The following is a 21377-nucleotide window of genomic DNA, read 5'->3' on the forward strand; positions in this document are numbered from 1 at the left end:
AATGACAATTCATTCAGCTCACGTGGTACAGATATGGTAAATGCCGGTATTGCCACCGTATGCTCTTGGGTGGACAGTAGCTTCTGGTGAAGAAGAACCGGCAAAGTGTGGTGGGATCACATCGTTTCAGAAAGCAGAGATGACCAGCAGTGGCTTCAGAACTTCCCAATGAGGAAACAGACCTTCCTGAAGTCATCTGAGGAGCATGCACCAAACCTCCAGCGCCAGAACTCTTGATTCAGAGAAGCCATGCTGGTGTAAAAGAGGGTGACTATTATCCTGTGGAAGCTGGCCACACCAGATAGCCATCGATCCATTGCAAATCACTTTGGGGTTGGAAAGTCCAATGTTAGGATTGTGGTTGTGCAGGTCTGTGAGGCAAGTAACACTGTGAGCTACCCATGGGTGGTTGTCATAAGAAAAGTTCCAGAAATAACAAGATTTCCGAGGATGAGGTTTCCAAACTGTGCAGGGGCCATCTATGACACCCATATCCCAATACTTTGCCCACCACAAGGGGTATATGAAGCAAAAAAATTGCTATTAACTCATTCTGCAAAGCTCTGTGAACCTCAGAGATAGATTCATGAATACAAACTTGGGAAACACTGAAAGAAGGAAGAAGAGATTTTATTCCCCAGAAATTATATTGTTCTGTACGGTCTATCTGTGCTGTTATTTTGGGGAACCCTGCATACCTGTTCCATACTTGGCTCATGAAACCATATTTTGACATCAATTATCCTGGAAAATGGGAATTCAGTTACAAACTCAGTAGAGCTGCAGAATGATCATGGAGCGTGTATTTGGTAGACTCAAATCCCATGGGTGTAGCCTATGCATCCGTCTGGATGTCAGTATGGCAAATGCCGTAGCATGCCATCCACTGTATAGCTTTTGTGAGGGTGAAGGGGATTGCTTCCATCCTGAGTGGGCTCAGGACAAGTCTGGTTTACAGGCTCTGCACAGACAGCTGGATCCCATGCATGTGCACACTGGTCCTGGTTCCCAGCAGCCAAAAGAAATCAGGGGATGCCGTACATGCACACATCTTGCACAGTGGAAGATGAAGAACTGGCACAGTGTGGTGGGATCACACGGTTGAGGCAGAGGATGACATCAGTTCCTTCAAAAGGACACCCTGACACCCTATGCAGCTGTGGGACAAATACATAACATTGGTACATACTTGTAGGGCTACATAACTTTGTGAGGGTTCCCCTGTCCCCTCCAATTGCTTGCCATTCGTTTCTCAAACACAGCCCTCAGGAGCTTTTCTTGTGGCCACAGCCTCCTGGGTGGTGATGGGGGACAGCAGCAATCCCTCCCGCAGGGCCACCAGCAGTGGTTGGGCCCTGCCTTCCTCTGAAGCCATAAACGCCCAAGGAGCAGGCAGCCAGTGTGAGTTCCTCACATTCCGGAGGGTGATGGGGCTCCAGCTTCTGGCTGGGGTGGTGGGCAGCAGGCTCCGGCCATGGGCCTTCGGCTCCAGCCCCAGCCACGCTGCAGCAGGTGCCAGCCCCGGGCTCACCACTCCTCCCTCACCCCTGGCCCTTGCTGACTCCCTACCCACCTCCTCATCCAGGGCTTAATCTGTCCCCTAGCTTGCAGGGGCTGAGTATATTTGCTGTGAAAAGTTATATTTGTATGTTGGTTAATATCACTTTTCACTGCCTCCTAGCAAGCAAAATGTCTGCTTCCGTGAAAAGTGATGTTGACAAATGTACAAATATTACTTTTCACAGCAGCAGACTTACCAGCTAGCAAGTCTAAAAAAAGGCAACCTAAAAGGCAAAGCAAACAAACAAAAGACAAGAACATGCAAAGCACCTTATCTGTGTTTCCATTCTGTGTAGGTCCAGTAAAGAACAGAGACAACTGTACATTATTTTTATTGAGTTTGCAAAAAAACCTTTATAAATAAATTACAATGATTTGGACATGGATATGTGCATATTTATTTGTTTTTCCTAAAGTTAATTAAGCATTTTAGGAAAAATTGTCAGAGCGACCACCAGCAAAAATTGGTGGCCACACTCTGAGGCCACCAAAATATTTGTTGTGAGAACCCCATTTTAGCCGCTCATTACTGTGACATTGCACACATTAATGATAATTGCAACAGGGCACCTCCACCTCACCTTAGGGTTGGATCTGTGCTGTGCTATGGCCAAGTTGTAATGCAGTCATTGTAAAATGTTTTTGTCTTCACTAGTCACACTTGTTTACAAATTTCTGTTATCAAGAGCACTCAATCTCTGTTAATGACCCTATCAACATTTGTAAGGCCTGGGGGGAGGAGGAGTGGAATATGCAGCCATTCTCTTCTTTTAATTATTTGCTGTTAATGGTGCTAATGACTGCAACTGGTCAAGGTTTTGGGGGCAAAGGGAGGAGCCATTTATGGATAGGGTAGTGGCAGATGCTGTCATTGCTGTATTGTTACTGGAATTTTGATTTCTGCATGTGAACTAAGCCATACAGATGTTTATCTAGAGTTCTACTGTGTTGTTAAACCAATAGTGCTTTCTGTAAATGAGTGTTATGTACTACACTTTCCCCATCCCTCCTGACTATCTTTGGGACATTTCTGAACCGGAGTAGGTCGTGTGGTTTGGGACAGACAGAAAAGTATTTGCAATATCATGGCAACAGAGTAATACATCATTCAATTTCAAGTGCTGTGAATTGTGGGGCCTAATCCCGAACCTGAAAACATCTTCTGTTGATTATATTTAAAATCAAGAGAGAGGGGCCACATGCAAGTCGAGGAAACAATAACAGTTACTAAAAAGTACTATGTGGAACATGTAATTAAAATATTTAAAAAAAGAAAGGTCAGCTAACGATCTTTAAAACATTAAAGGAATGAATTTGTGAGCACCGACTAAACTTTGCAATCTCTGCACCTTTCTCCTTGCTCTCCTCCCGACAAGGGGGAACGATGGGAAAATCTCTCTTGGGGAAAACAGGAGAGGTCTCCTGCATGGGGTTTGGGGTGGCACTTGGTGGGGCTTTAGGACTCCCATAGGCTCACCGCCCAGGAAGAGAACAAGAGGTCTCCCTAAAAAGGGTTTTGAGCGAGGGGGAGGTCCCAGGAGTCCTGCAGGCTCTCTACCCAATCACTCAGGGAGGTCCTTAAAAGAGGATCCTCTAGCTGCAGCCAGAGGAAGAGGTGGTGGCGATAGCTGGAGGTTCAGTGGCTTCAGCAGCAGGCAGACCCTGAACTCATTTGGCCACCAGTACAAAGAGTCTTTCCATTAGGGAATGCTCCCATTCCCTATGAAGTGCCTCCAGTTGCAGGAACTGGCTCATCAATGTCTCCTTCTGCTGAAGAGCCCAATCCTCCTGTGCTCTGAGGAATTTAAACTGTTCCTGGTTCCTCCTGTCCATCTCTATGAGTAGCTCTTCCCCTGGTCCTTCTCTGTCTGCCTCTACCATCTCTGGGTTACTGCTCCTACACTCCTGGTGGAATGGCTTACCTCTTGGGCACCAAAGGTCCTGCCAAGTAGAAAAAAAGGGCAGCATTATAAATTGTTTCTTCTTTTGGAAGAAGCCAAGAAATCCCACCCCATGACACAACTTTGCTGTAAAAGGCTACAATTTTGATACTTCTCAGGGTTTCAGAAATGCAACTGTTGGACTATTCAGGATTGTCAGACGATTTTTGCAGCCCATGAGGAAGGAACAGAGGCTAACAATGCTAAGAAAAATGTACTAATGTTCACAGTGGCTTAAGGGGCTTGAGGGATGAGGAGGGGGCAGTTCCTTCCAGGGGCTATATTATCAGTTTGCAATTTCTTCTTTAAAGGATGGCTAACATCTGGAGAACACAGGCAGTTTTCAAGGTACCAAAATTGAAAACAGAAGTGGCTTTCCAGTCCTCTGGAGGAGATTGGGCAAGCAGTGCCATCGAGATCTTTCTGCTACTGGTCCTCCCCCTACATAATGGAGGGTGTTGGTCAGCTATGAAGGTGGACCAAGCAGATTTGCACTGCCATTGAACCTCAAGACCCAGCTGGAGTTGCACTAGAAATTTGCTGAAATACGCTTACAGGACTGGGAAGCAATTCATCTCAGAAGTGATGCTATTCTCAGGTAGTGTACAGGATTTTTGTGCAGAGAGGCAAACCACAAACATCCCCCACCTGTCTCAGCCTCACCAGATAATCCTGCCCTGCGTCTGTCAGGAACCAGGGCCTGCAGCAGAGCCAGTCTCCAGGCACCCTAATGAACACAGCTGGCCTGTAGTTAGGCTGCTTGATTAGCTACATAGCCTGATTGGTTGGAAAAGTCAGCAGACTGATTCTTAAGCAGCAGCAGTTTGGCAGCTGCTAAAAGCATTCACCCACAGCTGTGATAGTTCCTATGCCTACTTGTTTCCAGCCCTTATACTGCCTTGGACCCAGCCTTGCCTCACTCCAGATAACCAGGTCCTGACCCTCAGCTCCAATTTCTGACCTCTGGTTTCTGGCTCCTGCTTGGACCCTGGGCTCAAGTCTGTGACCACCAACTCCTGCTCTAACCAATAGACATGACTCCCGTCACCACTACGCATGACCACCCACGCCCCAGCCACTGACAGTTTCAGCAGCCCCAGCACAAACACTAAGGGAACGAGAACTGATATGATGAGCATGGATTCTACAAAGGCCAATCTCTCTCCAGCACACAGCAGGAGCCATACAGACCTTTCAGGCCAAGGCTGTCACCCCCCAGGTGCAGAATGTAGTACTGCAAGCCCAAGCTGCACCACTGTCAGTCCCCCACCCAAACAAGCTCAAGCTCCTACTTCTGCTACACTCACAGTTGTACCCCACTGACCAAGCCTGAGTGGGACTGATTGTTAGCCTGGTAACTGGGGAGGCCCTGCCTTGGGCATCTCTACTGCTGGAAAAAAAAAAATCAAGCTTGCTTCTGGGACAATTTAAGGACTTCATTCAAGCTATGGCAGTGATCTTCGCTGGCCCAAATTCCAAGCATCCGGCCAAAACTGCTGTGCTGTGAGAGGGGTGCTGGCCAGTTACTATATATATACAGCAGAGTTCTAGAACTGGGTAGTAGACCTCAAGTGGAAGAAGGCCACCCAGTGCTATTATTTCTTAGCCTAAATGACAATATTAATGTCGTGTTATCGTTTCTGGCTTGGCCTAAAGGATGAACTGGCACATGCAGACTCCCCCTCTGGTCTGGATACCTTAGTCAACCTATGCATCAAGATCAACAACTGCCTGACTGAACACCACCAAGAAAAAAGGTGGTCCTCCTGGCTCCCACCAGTCCTGCCCCGTCCTCTCCATCACTAGTCTTCTCTCCACTGCCCGAACCCATGCAAGTCAATCAGGCCTGGCTACAGAATTGATGCCAGGCCTCAGACCTATACTGCACACTTTGCATCAAGCTGTCTTGCCAGGGTCCAACCTACACCTTGGTTGAGAAACACCAAACCCCAACCTTGACAAGAGGCTCCAGGCTGGGTAGGTGCCTTTCCCCTCTCCCAGCAGCCTACACCAACTTTCATCCTCCGGTACCCTGGGGATGGCTAATCCAACTCCCTTTCCAGCACCCCGAGATGCCTGGTATCAACCAAGAGGCACTGGTGGACTTAGGTGCCTCACAGACCTGGAGTTCACCTGACCACACAGTAACAAAGATCTGAGTTAGCGGAGTCCACAGATGGGTCACCCCTTCCATCCGAACCAATCACCCACCAGACAGCTCCCTTAGAGGTAACTACCCTTTGAGGCCACCAAGAAATTCTCCAGTTTGCACAGATTTGTGCACCACATTCATCAGCTTTCCTTGACATCCCCTGTCTCATCACCCACGACCCTCGCATCCACTGGCAGTCAGGCACAGTATGCTTTGATTTTCCATCTTGACGACAAACTTGTTTCATGAGAGACGATCTGGGACCAGCAACCCTTTGTGGCACACTTGGTCCTCCAAGGAATTCAGAGATGCAAAGGGAGGATTCAAAAGCAACCCCTGCAACTCCCAAATGACTCCAGGGATTCCTGTTAAATATCCACACTCTGCCAACAAGTTCGACAAAAAGAAATCTGACATCTTACCCCTCCCTTGGAGTCATGACTGCCCCATCGACCTCCAGCTGGGAGCAGAGTATCCCTTCATGTGCTTTTACGTGCACTCCAAACCCAAACTACAGGTACTCTGGGCCTATCTTGAGGAAAACCTGCAGAAGAGCATCCCCGGAGCTTCTCTGTGGCAAAGAAAGATGACTCCCTCCAGCCTTGTGTGCACTGCTGAGCTCTGAACAAAATTACAGTCTGAAACCAGTATCCCTTTACCTTTACCACTTATTTAACAAGCTGCTCAAAAGACTCTGCTTCACCAAGGGGTCTTCACAAAATTGGACCTCTGTGGAACTTAGAACTTGGTGAGGCTCCTGGAAAGAGACAAATGGAAGAGTGCCTTCTGTATCAGGGATGGCTACTTGGAATATTTGGTCATACCATTTGGGTAATGCAAAGTCCTGTGACCTTCCACCATTTCAAACACGACATCTTTACAGACTGCTGGACCAATTTATTGTCAATTACTTGAACAACATCCTCATTTTCTCCAAAAGTCAGGATCTCCACAATCATCATGCACACATTGTCTTGGAGAGATTCTGCCAAAACCACCTCTATACGAAGCTTGAGAAATGTGAGTTTGATAAGGACACAGTGGAATTCTTGAAATATATCATCTCACCATGGACCCACAGACGGGGCAGCAATATCTGACCGGGCTGTGCCCAAGGATATATGCAGGATCCAGTGATCCCTGGGGTTCGCCAATTTTGACAGGCCATCTATTAAAGGATTCTCTAGCCTGGCTGTCCCTATAAGAGTGCTCCTACAAGTAGCAGCCTGGTTCTCCTGGTCCACGGAGGCTCAGTAGGCTTTTGATTGACAGAAGAAGGCATTCACCTCAGTACCAATCATGATTCACCCAGATCTCACTAAATCCTTTAGGACTGAGGCCGACACCACAGTTGCAGTATTAACTCAACATGTAGGCCCCCACAATCTACTCTATCCCTGTGCCTTTTACTCTCAGAAACTAATGCTGATAGAAGAAAATTACCATCTTTGGGACACGGAGCTACTGGCTATTAAGGCAGCTTTCAAGAAGCTCTAAAAGGAGCCCAATTCCCATGATCACAAAAACCTGGAGTATCTATGGCCTGCTAGACACCTTAACCAACACCAGATCCACTGGTCCCTCTTTTTCACTCACTTCAACTTTGCTGTGACCTATCGCCCAGGGAAGAGAAAAGGGAAGGCTGTTGTGCTATCCCGTAAAGATGAATCTCTCAAACGTGGTGAAGAGCCCTCTGCCACCATGCTCAAGGTGTCCAACTTTGTTAATGGGACAATCGACAACAGTCCAACGTCCTCCATCCACTCCCTTCTTTTTGATGACCTGTTCATAATCCATATCTGCCAGGCTCTGAACAACGTGGATACACAACTCAACTCAGGGATCAGACTACAGAATAGCCTCCTTTGTTGCCAGGGTTGTATCTATGTTCCAGAGGAACAACCTAGGCTTCAGTTAAATAATAATCGGAGATATACCAATCTCCTAGAACTGGAAGGGACCTCGAAAGGTCATTGAGTCCAGCCCCCTGCCTTCACTAGCAGGATCAAGTATTGATTTTTGCCCCAAATCCCCTAAGTGGCCCCCTCAAGGACTTAACTCACAACCCTGGGTTTACCAGGCCAATGCTCAAACCACTGAGCTATCCCACTGTGCCATGATTCCCTGAGGGAGGGTGAATTTTGGCCAGTTCAAGACCTGGAATCTGGTCTTGAGGAGCTTCTGATGGCCAGGCCTATAAGATTACATCAAGGACTATATAAAGCCCTGCGATCTCTGTGCCTCTACCAAAAACCCACAATCAACCCCCCAAAGGCCTCTTCCAGCCTCTTCCCTTACCTCTACAGCCATGGTCTACTATATATCAATGGACTTCATTGTAGAACTGCCACGCTCCTAGGGACACTCAACAATCTTGGTTGTCGTCAACCTCCTAACAAAGATGAGATGCTTCATCAGCCCTTCTTGGAAGATGGCTTCCGCAATCATGGGTTACTGACGGGCACTGTATTGGGCTGGGGTCCCCAGTTCATTTCCTGATTCTGGTGGGAATTTCTCAGACTCTTAGGTGGAGGATGTGATGGGCTCGATGCCAATCACCCGCAGACTAATGGGCAGAGAGTCAATCAAATCCAGGAGCAATATCTTTGCTGCTTTTGAGTTGCCACCAGAATGTCTGGCTTTCCCTGCTATGCTGTGCCGACTCTGCATATAACAATGCAGTCCACACCTCAATCCAAAGTAGCCCACTTTGCAAACTATGGCTTTCACCTTCAGCTCTCCAGTACCAGCTGCTGCAGATTTAGCTTCCCACCTACACCAGAGGCACCAAGAGCTCAAGGAATACTTGCAGTCTCTCCAAAGAAGTCTATAAATATCATGCACCCCAAGACTACCAGGCTGCCCCCCAATCTGGCTACAGGTGCCCACGTGTGGCTCTCTGCCCAGAATCTTAAATTGACCTGCCCAGACACCAAACTAAGTTACCAATACCTGGGCCCCTTCAAGATTATAGAACAGGTAAAGCCAGTGGCTTTCAGGTTACAGCATCCCAAGTCCTTGAGATCAATCCCGTCTTTCATATCTCACTTTTAAAGCCCTGCACTGATGACCCATACCTAAATCGCTTCAACATGCCAGCGCCACACAACAGTTTGCAGACAGGAGGAGAGATTGATTAATAAAATCCTCAACTCTTGGTGAGTTAGGGAAAGGCTCCAATACCTGGTGGACTGGAAATGCTACAGTCTGGAGGAGACATCCTGGGAACTGCTAGAGAACATCCACACTCCGCACCTATTGCAAGAGTTCCATCATAAGTTCCCCAAGAAACCAGGCCCCAAGGAGGCACCAGGGGATACTGTCAGGAAGCAGGGCCTGCAGTCTCTGGATAACCTAATGAGCCCAGCAGTCCTGTAGTAGGCTACCTGATTGGCTACATCTCCTGACTGGTGGCAAGAGTCAGCAGACTGGCTTTTAAGCCCAGAAGCAGCAGCTCAATGGCTGCTCAAAGTATTCGCCCACAGCTGCAACAGCTCCTGTGCATACCTGTTCCCAGCCTGCTCCTGCCTTGACCGAGCCCTGCTTCAGCCTTCGATGCAGCCTTAGCTCACTCCAAGAAACCTGGTCCTGACTCTCAGCTCCGATTCCTGACTTTGGCTCGGATTTCTGACTACAAACTCCTGTTCTAACCAATAGGCATGACTGCCAATTTTGAAGTCACTGACAGTGCCTGCCTAACAATGATGAAACGGTGATGGAAAAAAAAGAGCCACATTGCAACTCTGTTTCTGTGTGGTTTCAGGTAACCACTACAAGCTCTCCACTGCAAAGGAACACAGCACTGGGTTTATCCTAACACCAGACTTGATTCTTCTTCCCCCGATTTCCGCTGGCTTGTGCACCATGGCTCAATGCAGGGAGAGGCCAGACACCAGGAATGTAGGTGGTAAAAATGTTGTAATCTTCAATGGGAAAAAGGACTCCAGCGAGTAACTTTTCCCCAAACCACCAAAGCATTCTATAACTGTGTTCTGTTCCCTTCCCTAGCCTGGACCTAATCCCACTGCCCCTCAACATCACTCCCACCATCCCTGTTCTGTGCCACTCCCATTTGTAAAGGGACAGTAAGATCGGGGGGGGGTGTAATCTTCTAAGTGACGAAAGACAGCTGTCACTAACTTCACACAAACAACCATATGTTTTCTACAACTGTCCCATCCCCAGCCGGGAGCTTTCTAACTTGCTTCTTCCTTTCCCCCACACCAGGTGGCTCTGGGACTATTGCTGTCAGACTGCTGGCTGAGAAATGCACAATGATTTTTCGTTAATAATCTGTTTGTAAGACACCTCTTTAGCTAAATGCATAATAGTTGTTGATTGGAAATCAATAAAATCATTGACTTACAGCAGTATCTTTCTTGGGGAGGGGCCATTTTGGGCTGGAGCAGAGCAGGGGCTGCATGGAGGTCGGTGGAATTGAAGGAATCTGGTAAGAGGACAGGGTGTTTGAACAGCATTTCAGTTCAAACTCAGACACAGCAATGCATGGCATATTATCCAAGGAGGAAAAGTCAGTGCACAAGTACTATGCCCTGAATTTTAAAATCAGGAGTACAGAACCAGAGTAAGAGGGGATATTGGCGAGGCGAGTGTGTATGGGGGTCCACTATAACTTACCAGCCTTCAGTTCTGGCCCCTGCCACAGCGTGGGGTCCTCCTCAGTTTCATCAGTGGAGAGGCGTTACTTAACCAACTCCTCTAGGTAGTGGTGGAGAATCACCTACTCTTTGTCCTCTCGGTCTTCCAGACATCCTCTGCAGACCCTGCTGCCTCCTCACCTTGGCCCGCACTGGCCTCCTGTCGGACATTGAGGCTGGGGGACTTGAGGAAGGGAGCATGAGCCACTTCAGGCTTTGTACTGGGAGTCCTCAGCAGCACCCCATTCTGACCATCATGAAAGGGGCAGGTACGACGAGCCTTCCCAGAGCTACTGCTGGAGTCTTTTGCTTTTCTGTCCAGGATCCTCAAGTGCTTGATGTGTTCCCAGTATGAGGACAGAGTCCCCTGAACTCCAGCCTCCGTGAAATGTCTTGGTACAGATATTTGTTCCTGCCATTCCAGGCAAGTAGTACTCTGAGCACACATTGATTGGCACATGAATGTGGCTGGTCGGCTGGGCGGCCGCTCTAGGAGCAGGATTCACATTCACCTATATTGAGCTAAACAGTGCAGGGGAAAGTTGTTTGATGTAGTCAGTGCAGCTTGCTACTACTGGTGAAGACAGGGGAGGACAGACAGATGACACAGAGACCTTCATAGATTCGGTAAGGAGGGTGAGGCAGAAACAAGTTCAGTGCATTGTGGGAATGGGGATGGAGGACTAGTGAAACTTGAGACATGATACATGCCCCTTTATGCCTGTCAACACTGCAAACTGGCCCGGGTTTAGGGCCATACATGTACTTGCCCACACTCCTCAGCTTACAAGCCCTCTACTCACCTTCAGACACGTGCTTCTGGAGTTTAAGTGTGGATGGTAGGGGGCTTATGGACATGCATTGACGTGTACAGTCGCTAGTGCAGATGAACCCCTAGACTGCAAGTTCTCTGGGGCAGGGTCTGTCTTTTTTTGTTCCATGTTTGTACAGCATCTAGCACAATGGGGTCCTGATAAATAGACTGGGGCTCCTGGGTGCTATGATAATATGAATAATAAGTAATAATACCACCATCCTTGGGCACAATATATCTATATTTTTTAAACTTACAATTAAGGTCTGGCAAGTTATCCAACAGCTTCAGGTAAGGCTGGCCCAAGATTTGATTCTAGTCATGCATAACTATTATAAGGGTTTCAAACCTTCATTTGTTGCAGTTCCATCCTTGATCTTTTGTTTCAGAGACAGCAATACATTTTGCACCTGCTCAAATATGAAGTCCACTCTTTCATCTTCCATTTGCCTCCAAAACATCTGTGCATCACCTGAAATGCACATTGCTGTTTACAACAAGAGCATACAGTTTCTAGTGCCCAGATTTTAAAAAGCATTTACGTGCCTAAACATGCAGATAGGGACACACTAAGATTTTCAAAGGCTCCTTTTAAAAATCCCACCAAACCCCTCTTTACATTTTTAGCCACCTAAATACTTTAAAAAATCTGGCCCTAAATATAAACTGAAAATGAAAATGTAATCTAGTAATGTGCTTGAGGGGCTTTCTGGAGACTCAGGCATAGGCGATGACTTTTGGTTTTGCAGACCAGCTCCCCTCTCCCTCCCCCAGGGCCTCACCCCTGCTCCGCTCCCTCCCAAGCGCCTCCTGCTGGCTCCTTTCTGCCCCCTACTGCCTTAACAGGGCAGTGTCGGGGGGCAGAGAGGAGTGAATGGCAAAGCAGCTCCTGCTCAACAGCAGATGGACAGGAGTCAGGACAGCCCCAAGGGCGCTACAGCAGCAGCCTCAGCCAGTCCCATGGGTGCTGAGCAACCTCTATTTTTTCTCTTTGAGTGCTTGAGCCCCTGAGCACCCGCAGAGTCAGCACCTATGCTCAGAAGTGTCCCTTGTTAAAATTCTAGTACGATCAAACAGGAAGGAAGTTTAGAATCTTCTTCCTCTTTCTGGGTACTGTTAAGTTATTTCTGCTAGAGATGAATTATCACTGAGGCTCATAAAAATAATTAAGAAGAACATTTTTAGCTGACTGGATTGCATCACACAATAGTATTTTTACGAAGCTTTTACACGTTTTTCACATCCCCACAAGTTGATAACTGCGCTATCCTAAGAATATACTCAGTATATTTACCAGAAAAAAAACTGTAAACATTTTCAGGCAAGTGCAGCTTAACACGTTTGTTTGTCAAGTGGTGTTAGTTTTATTAACTTATACCACACCCAGAGGCATACCTTCCTCTTTGGGTATGGTCACAAAAAGCATTTTTTTTTTAAAACGGAAAAACCAATTAATAAGATTTCCTGGCCTCACACTCTTCCTCCCTCTTGCAAAGCACGAGTCTGCAGTCTACAATCTAAATAGGGAAGTCTTTTGTGGGAACGCCTAGTGCTGCCAATATTTTAACTGGAAAGGTCTCTAATAAAAAGTGTATTGCTTCAATGTGTCACAAAAATCAGTCAGGACAAGGAAATGTATTATTAGTATTAAGATGCTCCTTCTTTGCCTATGAAGGAATCCAGAAGAACTAGATCTGTTTTATCACTTAACTAATTTCTAAATAACTTTATCATATTTAGAGAAGAATTTTTATGTTCTTGTCTCAGACTGCTAATTTGGATGGGTAAATATCTTCAGACATAAAATGGCTATGCATATTATCTTCTATCTAAGAAGTCACAGGATAACATGTTTGGGTACTTGGAAGGTTATGAATAAATATTTTCACAGCTGGTATAGTTTCCTTAGACAGGATGGTTTCTGTTTACCAAATATGGCAACTGTTGAGTAATGTAAAGGAAGCTGGTTTCTGGAGGGAGAAGGGGAACACAAAGCTCTCATGAGTGCAAGATCAGCAGTGGGCTCACCTTCAATATTAAGGGGCAAGATCTGGAGAGTGCTTTTTTCCATTAAGCTGATTGGATGGGGAGGGTACTTGCCATCTGCCAATACCTTCTCCCTAACCCTTGTATTCACAGAGAGAGCTAACACAACGAAGACCAATATCCACCCTTGAAAACACACGAACTGGTCAGGTGGAATCCCACGTCAGAGCTCCAACAGCCAACAAATCCTGAGGAGACATCCCTGCACTACTAGAAGTGCTTTTATTCATTGAGGGATTTTTGTTAAAAAAATTGGAAAAAAAGGTTATTTTAAAAATAAAGTTATGTTACGTATTAGCAAATTCAATAGCAGGTTTCACCAGAACAATATTACAACCCTATACTGATTTATCTCTTTTCAGCTTTTTCAACAATTGTTATGGCTAGATACCAATGATGAACTAGATACCTCAAAGGATTGGCAATGGTACACAGAGCCTTTCATCTCTGGGTCAGCAGTTCAACTCCAACCCAGGATCAACAGTGAGTAAAAATGACTGTTATTACAATTAGTGCTTTTTCTCTTCAAAGCACTTCACATATTTTACCTATTGTGCTAACATCCCAGGACAATAAGTTTGGTATAATTATTTAGAAAGAATCATGGCTGCTTGATGCACTTATGTGAAACAAATTCAGTCTCAATCCAATTCTCAGTGGACAGGTATCCACATTACTAATGTCACCTCACATTTGGCATCTTTCTTGGCAGTCCCAGCAGAGAGGCCAAGGACTGAATGGCCATGGAGATGTAATCATTCTCTTAGCTCTCAAGGTAGTCTTGCTCTAGCTGAGGATGGGAAACTTGCACTGTGGATGCCTGTTATATTTACCCTGTGGTAGACATTAATTCAGCCTTCAGGTTGTCATTCCCACCATAATTTCCACAAGCACTACTCATTTATCACCACGTCCCCTCTGGCCCCCATAATGAAAAAACATAGATGACATCACCTTCACCTCTCTCGCCACTGACATTGCTAAGGGTCTCCACATCCAGGCATTCAGAGGTGACAGGCACAGTATAAACAGCTAGATAAAAAGATTAGAGAGAGATTATATGCTGGCAGCTTCTTGCTTCTTACCAAGTTTCTCCAAACAACTTTCATTCAGCTAGCTTTACCTACAGTAGACATTTGAGAGAGCACTGCCTGAAAACATACTTACAGGGGAAAAAGAAAACCATCCCACTGTCAAGACTACACATTAGGGATGCGGCCTTGGCAAGCTGCCACTAAAAACAGCAAGTTGAAATGGAGTCTGTGAGGTTGTATTCATTTTTATACAAGAATCATCTTCTACCAGCCCAAAAGTGACCAAGTGTTGCAAGACCAGCAATATTTTCTGTAGTAGTCAGCGAGGCATGTCCATTTTCTGCTTCTTTTTTGTGTATGACCCTCTTTTTTCTGTTAAGCCAAATGCCAATTTCATTGAAAGTAAACTTCTCCAGAAACAGTGGCAGACCTATAGACTTCAGAAAAAACCCTGAATTCTGCCCCAAGGAGATGCACCATCAAAGTAAAGTACTTCTGCTTGAGTAACAGGTTATAGACACACATAAGATGGCACACTTTCTCCATAGGAAGGATACAGTATTTCTGGCAAGTGCTATTGGAGGACACAGAGAGTGCTGAATAATCTAAAGAATACAAGGTGTGTGCTACACATATAGAACCAAAAGTGCCAGAGAAAAGTAAATTGCTTCCAGTCCACTATGATATATAAATTCTTTTTTAAAAAATCAGCACAAACTCGGTGGCTTTAGTCAAACTGTGTTACGTTAGCAGCTTTAATCACTCTAATTTAGTTAGGTTGGGGTCTTGTTTTCAAATGAAAGTTGGCCAATCCTATCCTGTTTAGTTACAAAAAATTCCCTCAAAAGATCTGCCTAATGGATTATAAAAAATGCTTTATTTTTAATAAAAACTTACTTTTTTCTTCTTCCATTCTTTGAAGTAGTTGAATGCATGTATGTTATGCTTCAAAAAACAATTAGAACCTTAATTGCAGTAAATCGAGGCTAGAATAGAACATTATGAACTTGCTGTCCTAGAAGTGCATTCCCCAATTTATTACATTGTTCTTGGGGGAAGTGCCAGATTCCATGCTGAATTAGGGGCACAATTAAATTTCCAACAACCACCAATATTTAAGAAACATGAAACGAATCTTCAGTTGCCAGCAACTCTTTATTGTTACAATGTGATCTCTCCAAAATCCTCAGTACTTCTTTTGGTCTCATAAAACCACTTTTCATTCTCCTTTGGGCCAAGAAAATTCCATTCCTCTGTAAATTAAAGAAAATAAATGTTTGAAGTAATGTACAGTGACTGTTTTCAAGATCAGGCATTACTTTCCACCACAGACAGACCAGAAATATGAAAGTAATATGAGTAAACTTCTGCTAAAATTGAACAGCTTTACAGTTTACTTAAATGCGATATTATCAAAGATCCACCTCCTTCTTCCTTTTGTACTGGCAACCAAGGAAAGAGAGTGAGGACAGAAAGGCAACAACCTCCTCTCTGCATTGTACAGCCAAGTTCCCCAGAAAAGAACCTTGATGAGGTTATGTAATAATCTAACATATAACTGATGACATTTTATGTACTCAATTTAAAAATCTAGTCAGCATCAAAAAACATATTTAAAGAAGCTTCAGGAACTACATCTGTCCTGGAGTCCTATATATTTTCTCCTACCAGTAGCACTTTTTAAAAAGAATGTTCTTCGTTCCCTTGCTGGAAAGGGTCAGACTATACAGGGAAAAACAGTGAAACTGGCTTATTTCCTCAAAATCTTTTAGCTTTAGTGATCTGGGAGTTACTTGTAATAACAGTAGATGCAACACACAGAGATCTGATTTTTGTTAAAGTTGCTTGTGTAAGTTTTTATTTCACTGTGTAAATTTTTCTAGGTGCACATTTGTGGATGCATTCTTGCCATTAAACCAGAATATCCAGCAACATGAGGACCCAATCCTGCAACCAATTGTAAACATGCTTAACTGTATGCACATTGACTTGATTGTATCCATGTGAGAACTCTCACTTATGCATGTGTACTTCCTTACGCTCTTTCTCCATACCACTGATGATTTTATAGACCTCTATCATATCCCCTCAGTTATCTCTTTTTTAAAGATGAATGGTCTGAGTCTTTTTTAATCTCTCCTGATATGTAAGCTGTTCCTTACCCTTAATCATTTTTGTTGCCCTTCTCTGCATCTTTTCCAACTCTAATATATCTTTTTGGAGATGAGTCAACCAAAACTGCATGCAGTATTGAAGGTATAAGTATATCATAGATTTATATCATGCTATTATGATCGTTTGTGTCTTATTTATACTTTTCCTAATAGTTCCTAATATTCTGTTAGGATTTTTTTTTGGACTGTTTTTGCACATTGTGCAGGATCTAAATAGGGACACTGGAGTGTTGGAGTGGTTGGTTACCAGTCATTTGTAAACTTCTGGGGGAAGGTTCTTTAATAAGAACTTCTCCAAAAGATCGCACACAGAGACGTTTTTAACTATTTGCAACCTAGGCAATGAAAAAAGGAGAAGAGAACTTCAAGAATTACAGCTAGATCTGATCCCTGCCCTCAACTGCATTTTCCCGGGGGGCGGGGAGGGGTTAGCAACAAATTACATTAGGAAAGCACAGCAGCTGTTAACTGGGGAGACAGGAACTTCCCTGCCACTAGCCGGGTCCTTCCAACTCCAGCCCGCCACCAGCAGCCTGGCCCGGGGCAGGCCAGACCCCGCTGCCTTGCTAACGACACCCCGCAGTGGCGAACACACCGCACCACTCGCCTCTCCGCGAGCGGGGCCCACCGAAACGCATCAGCTACCAAACCACACAGGCTCGGCAGCGAGGCGCATGCAGCATCCCCAGCGCTGGGCACGGTACCTTAGCGGGCGAGCCCGGGCTGATGCGCGCGCCTGCAATAGCGGGCTCGGGACGGCCTCGGCGGGAGGAACCTCCCAGGGCAGCAGGGAGACATTAGCCCTTCGCTCTGCCCAGCAGCCACCCGCACGGCCACACCCCTTCGTGGGCGTGGCCAGGCTCACCCCGAGCTAGCGGAACTTCGCCATCCCGGCGTTCGATCCCTCCGGTCCGCTGGGCGCACGTGCCCGCCCGGCGTAGGCTCCTCAGTTAGCGCCACAACCACACCTGGCCGGGCAGGAGGCGAGGTTTGAACCCGCTGTTGGTAGAAAGCCATGAGCGGATTGGACACAACCAGCTGGCGGCGCGTGCGCAGAGTAGCCGGCGCGCGCGCAATGGGGTGGAGCAAAGTGAGCCAATGGCTAGTGGGAAGGGCAGCCGGACGGGTCTCGCGGTTCTTGCGCCATCCTCGCCTTTCATTGGCTGCGACTGACCTCTCATGTTGCCTTACGGTGGCCAATGAAATCGGGCCATCCGGACTAGAGTCGGAGGAGCGGCGGTGGCTAAGGTAGGTCTGTCCGCCATGTTGGGTGAGGTGAAGGGGTGGAGCTAACTCGGGCGGAGTTTGATCAGGCGGGCGCTGGGGCGGGGGGCTTTTTTTCGGTGGGTAGATGGGTTAACGTGGGGGGCAGCATAACCCCGGGGATGGGGGCGGTGTTTTGCGGGCATGGGGGGTAACCGGAGGGGAGGAGGATTTGGCGCAGAGGCGGGTTAACCCCAACGATGGCGAAGGGGGGGGAGCGTTTTGAGGACGAGGAGGGTTAATCCGGGAGAGGGAGGATTTGGGGCCGAGGCGGGCTCACCCCGGGCACGGGGCTGATTTTTTTATTCAAGGGGTTTGTTTGTTTTCTTTCAAAGATTCGGATTATTCCGTTATCATAGTTCCCGTGGGGTGGAATGGCCGCCGTATAGAGAAGGAATGCGGGTTTCTGCTCTTCCCGCTATTGCTCTGACGTACCCCAGGAGATGGGGAGTGCCCTAAGCCTACCACCCCTCTAGTCCGTTTTATATACAGTAGTTGTTTGTACCGTGCCCGTTGTTGCGCAGCCTGGGTCCCTTTCACACTAAACTCCCATACACGTGACGCTGGCCTTTCTATTGTGTTTGATACTAATTGTGATACAGCAGGATTAGCTTGAGAGTTGTGTGTTTTTCCTTTAATCTGTGTAGTGTGTTCAGATATCCTGGCTTCCAGATCGTAAAGTTCTGATTTCTGTTACTGTAGTAAAATTAAAGAGTGAAATAACACTGCCTTTTTGTAGGTTGGAAACAGTAGGAGGGGATGAATCTCCTAAAGAGGTGTAGTGGAGAGAGATGGCATTGCAAGTTGGTGGTTACTCAGAAGACCTATTTCCAGGGTTGGCAGCTGAGCCCTGCTTCAGACTGAGGAGGAACTCAGATTTTTCCCTCACCTTATGTTTCGTACTTTTGACCAGTTTTGTTTTACAGTTGTGTTTTGGCCTATCTTAGTCTTGTAGTCTGCAGGGTAAGATTGCAAGCAGTACTTAACGTGTATTAGAATTGCAGATGGGGGTCTAAATTAGCTTATCGCTTAAGAAAGATCTTGGAGTCATGGATAGTTCTCTAAAAACATTCGCTCAATGTGCAGCGGCAGTCAAAAAAGTGAACAGAATCTTGGGCGTCATTAAGAAAGGGATAGATAATAAAGCAGAAAACATTATAATGCCTCTACAGAAATCAATGGTATGCCCACATCTTGAATACTACATGCAGATGTGGTCGCCCCATCTCAAAAAAGCTATATTGGAATTGGAAAAGATTCAGAAAAGGGCAACAAAAATGATTATGGGTACGGAATGGCTTCTGTATGAGGAGAGATTAATGAAACTGGGACTTTTCAGCTAGGAAAGGAGATGACTAAGGGTGGATATGATAGCGGCCTATAAAATCATGACTGGTGTGGAGAAAGTAAATAAGTAAACACAAGAATTAGGGTTCACCAAATGAAATTAATAGGCAGCAGGTTTAAAACAAACAAGTATTTTTTCACACAACACAGTCAATCTGTGGAACTCCTTGCCAGGGGATGTTGTGAAGACCAAGACTATAACAGGGTTAAAAAAAGAACTAGATACGTTCATGGAGGATAGGTCCATCAATGGCTATTATCCAGGATGGGCAGGGATGGTGTCCCTAGCCTCTGTTTGCCGGAAGCTGGGTATGGGTGACGGGGTGGATCACTTGATGATTACGTGTTCTATTCATTCCATCTGGGGAACCTGGCATTGGCCACTGTTGGACGACAGGATACTGGGCTAGATGGACCTTTGATGTCACCCAGTATGGCCATTATTATGTTCAGATACAGGGAAGCTTTTCCATGTCTGTGATCGCTTGGGGTCAGATACCTAGACGTCCTACTTAAAGCAAGTAGTCTCATTTGCAGAATTGAACCTATGAAGGTCTAAAAAGTTTCTTAAACTTAACCTAATTAAAAATAAACTACTGTCAAGTAAGTTTCAGGACTCAGGTGTCATCCATTGAGAGACTTATTTGTTTGCATGGTCACTCCTGTCAGCTACCAAATGTAAATAAGCGACAGACTCTTATAAATATTAGCTGTCAGACAAATAAATGAGCACAGAAAACGAATTGTATATACTCATTCATAAGCTGGATATTCTTGGTAAAAATGACACATCAAAGAGTGGGGGTCGGTATGGAATCATTGAATTGAATATCTAATACATTGTCGCTTTGTTTACCCGAAGCGTAATGGTCAATGGGAGCTGCAGGAACCCAAAGTTTTCCAACCCTTGAAATACAGGGTTGGCTAATGAAAGGGTCATACAGTTTTTGCTCTTTTTATCTCTCCATTTTGGGAGGTTGACTTATAAATGAATGGGCTAATGAACGAGTATATATGACACTTCAATTCTCCTCTCAGGCTGTCACCTGTGACTTAATGGTTAGAGATTGCAGTTGTGTGCAAATACAAATTCTTACAATAACTTAGATTATTTAAAAAGTTAATTTATTGTTACTATAGGTTTTATGCCAGCTTTAAAATCTGACATTAAAAAAAAAATCTTTAAAAAGCATATACATTTGAAGTTTACAAGATACTTTTTGAAAACAAAAATACTTTTCACAAATAGATTTTTTTATAGCACCTATATCATACTTTAATGGAACATAACAACAATTCGTGTGATGTTTCAGAACCATTTTATATTCTAGAGAGAAATCTGACAAATAATAGCCTGGGTACTCCCAGCCTTGTGACTATTAAGAGAGTATTAACTTTTTTTGCGAGGGAGGGAGGGAAATGTCATGTTTTCTTGAGCATGAAATAAATTATCATCATTCTGTTGAAGACCTGTCAAAAACAGGATACTCCGGAAGAATTTGATGTCATGTATCTGCCACTTCATATTGATTGTTTAAAATTTATATAACCTTGTTTGAAGTTCACTGGTTAGTTCATGAGTAGTGGATGATTTTAAGTAATTGACATGTTCAGGGAGAAGTGAGGCTGTTAATATTGATGTTACCAGGAGCAGGACTGGGCCAAATATTGTGATGACAAATCTCTACGTTAAAAATAGTAGCTTACATTTAAAAAAAACTTCTGTCATCACAGTATTGATTGTATTCTCAGGAGCAGGAAAATAATGTTGTGAGCTGATGATAGTGAAATGAGACAAAGTATTTCCTTTTAACATAAGCCACTGTATAGATAAGCAAATACAAATTCTAGGGAACAGTTACTGGATGCTATGAAACGCATTTGCAGTTAAGTCACTAACTGCACCAAAGTCTAATGTCAAAGGACAATGTTAATGCTAGGTTTTGGGTATTTATTAAACATGATTTCTTTGTAAGACAACTTTGGCTTGCATTATAGAAATGTCTCCCTAAATTTTATATAATTTGGAAGCTAAGTAATCATCACTACCAGGCTTGAGTATTTAACAAGACATAAAACTAACCACATAAATATATTCGTTGCTTATACTTTTTATATCATGCTGTGCCATAAAAATCTGCATACTGAGAATATTGTGGTTATTTCATGAAAATCCAAGCATTGTGTAAACGTATTTTTTTATATTTGATTTTAAGTATTTTTGTATTTGTTCTATATGATGCTACCTAGAATACACCTCTACCTCGATATAACGCTGTCCTCAGGAGCCAAAAAATCTTACCGCGTTATAAGTGAAAGCCACCTTATATTGAACTTGCTTTGATCCACTGGAGTGTGCAGCCCCGCCCCCCCCCGAGCACTGCTTTAC

The 21377-nt window shown here is 45.0% G+C and overlaps 2 protein-coding genes and 1 long non-coding RNA gene across 3 annotated transcripts in view; 1 reads left to right on the top strand and 2 right to left on the bottom strand.

The window, feature by feature from the left end:
• Window positions 1–17237, bottom strand: part of LOC115641366 (histone-lysine N-methyltransferase SETDB2-like) — a 91982-nt gene extending 74745 nt beyond the window's left edge. The window contains exons 1-4 of the mRNA XM_030544485.1: window positions 17083–17237; window positions 15102–15457; window positions 14125–14202; window positions 11474–11596 (exon numbers count right to left, since the gene is read on the bottom strand). Coding sequence (XP_030400345.1) covers window positions 11474–11596; window positions 14125–14202; window positions 15102–15117 — 217 coding nt within the window. The 5' untranslated portion in view covers window positions 15118–15457; window positions 17083–17237. The remainder of the gene's footprint in view (window positions 1–11473; window positions 11597–14124; window positions 14203–15101; window positions 15458–17082) is intronic.
• LOC115652589 lies at window positions 1994–10010 on the bottom strand. Its single transcript, XR_004000692.1, has 3 exons — window positions 7951–10010; window positions 6312–6409; window positions 1994–3501 (listed from the first exon to the last, which is right to left on the bottom strand). It is a non-coding gene; the product is annotated as an uncharacterized LOC115652589 (long non-coding RNA).
• A 261-nt stretch (window positions 17238–17498) lies between the features above and the next one.
• CAB39L (calcium binding protein 39 like) overlaps window positions 17499–21377 on the top strand; it is a 113615-nt gene continuing 109736 nt past the window's right edge. The window contains exon 1 of the mRNA XM_030564806.1: window positions 17499–17626. The gene's annotated coding sequence lies outside the window, so the exon portion shown is untranslated. The remainder of the gene's footprint in view (window positions 17627–21377) is intronic.

This window comes from Gopherus evgoodei, chromosome 1 (genome assembly GCF_007399415.2).
Source record: "Gopherus evgoodei ecotype Sinaloan lineage chromosome 1, rGopEvg1_v1.p, whole genome shotgun sequence".
NCBI classification, from domain to species: Eukaryota; Metazoa; Chordata; order Testudines; family Testudinidae; genus Gopherus; species Gopherus evgoodei.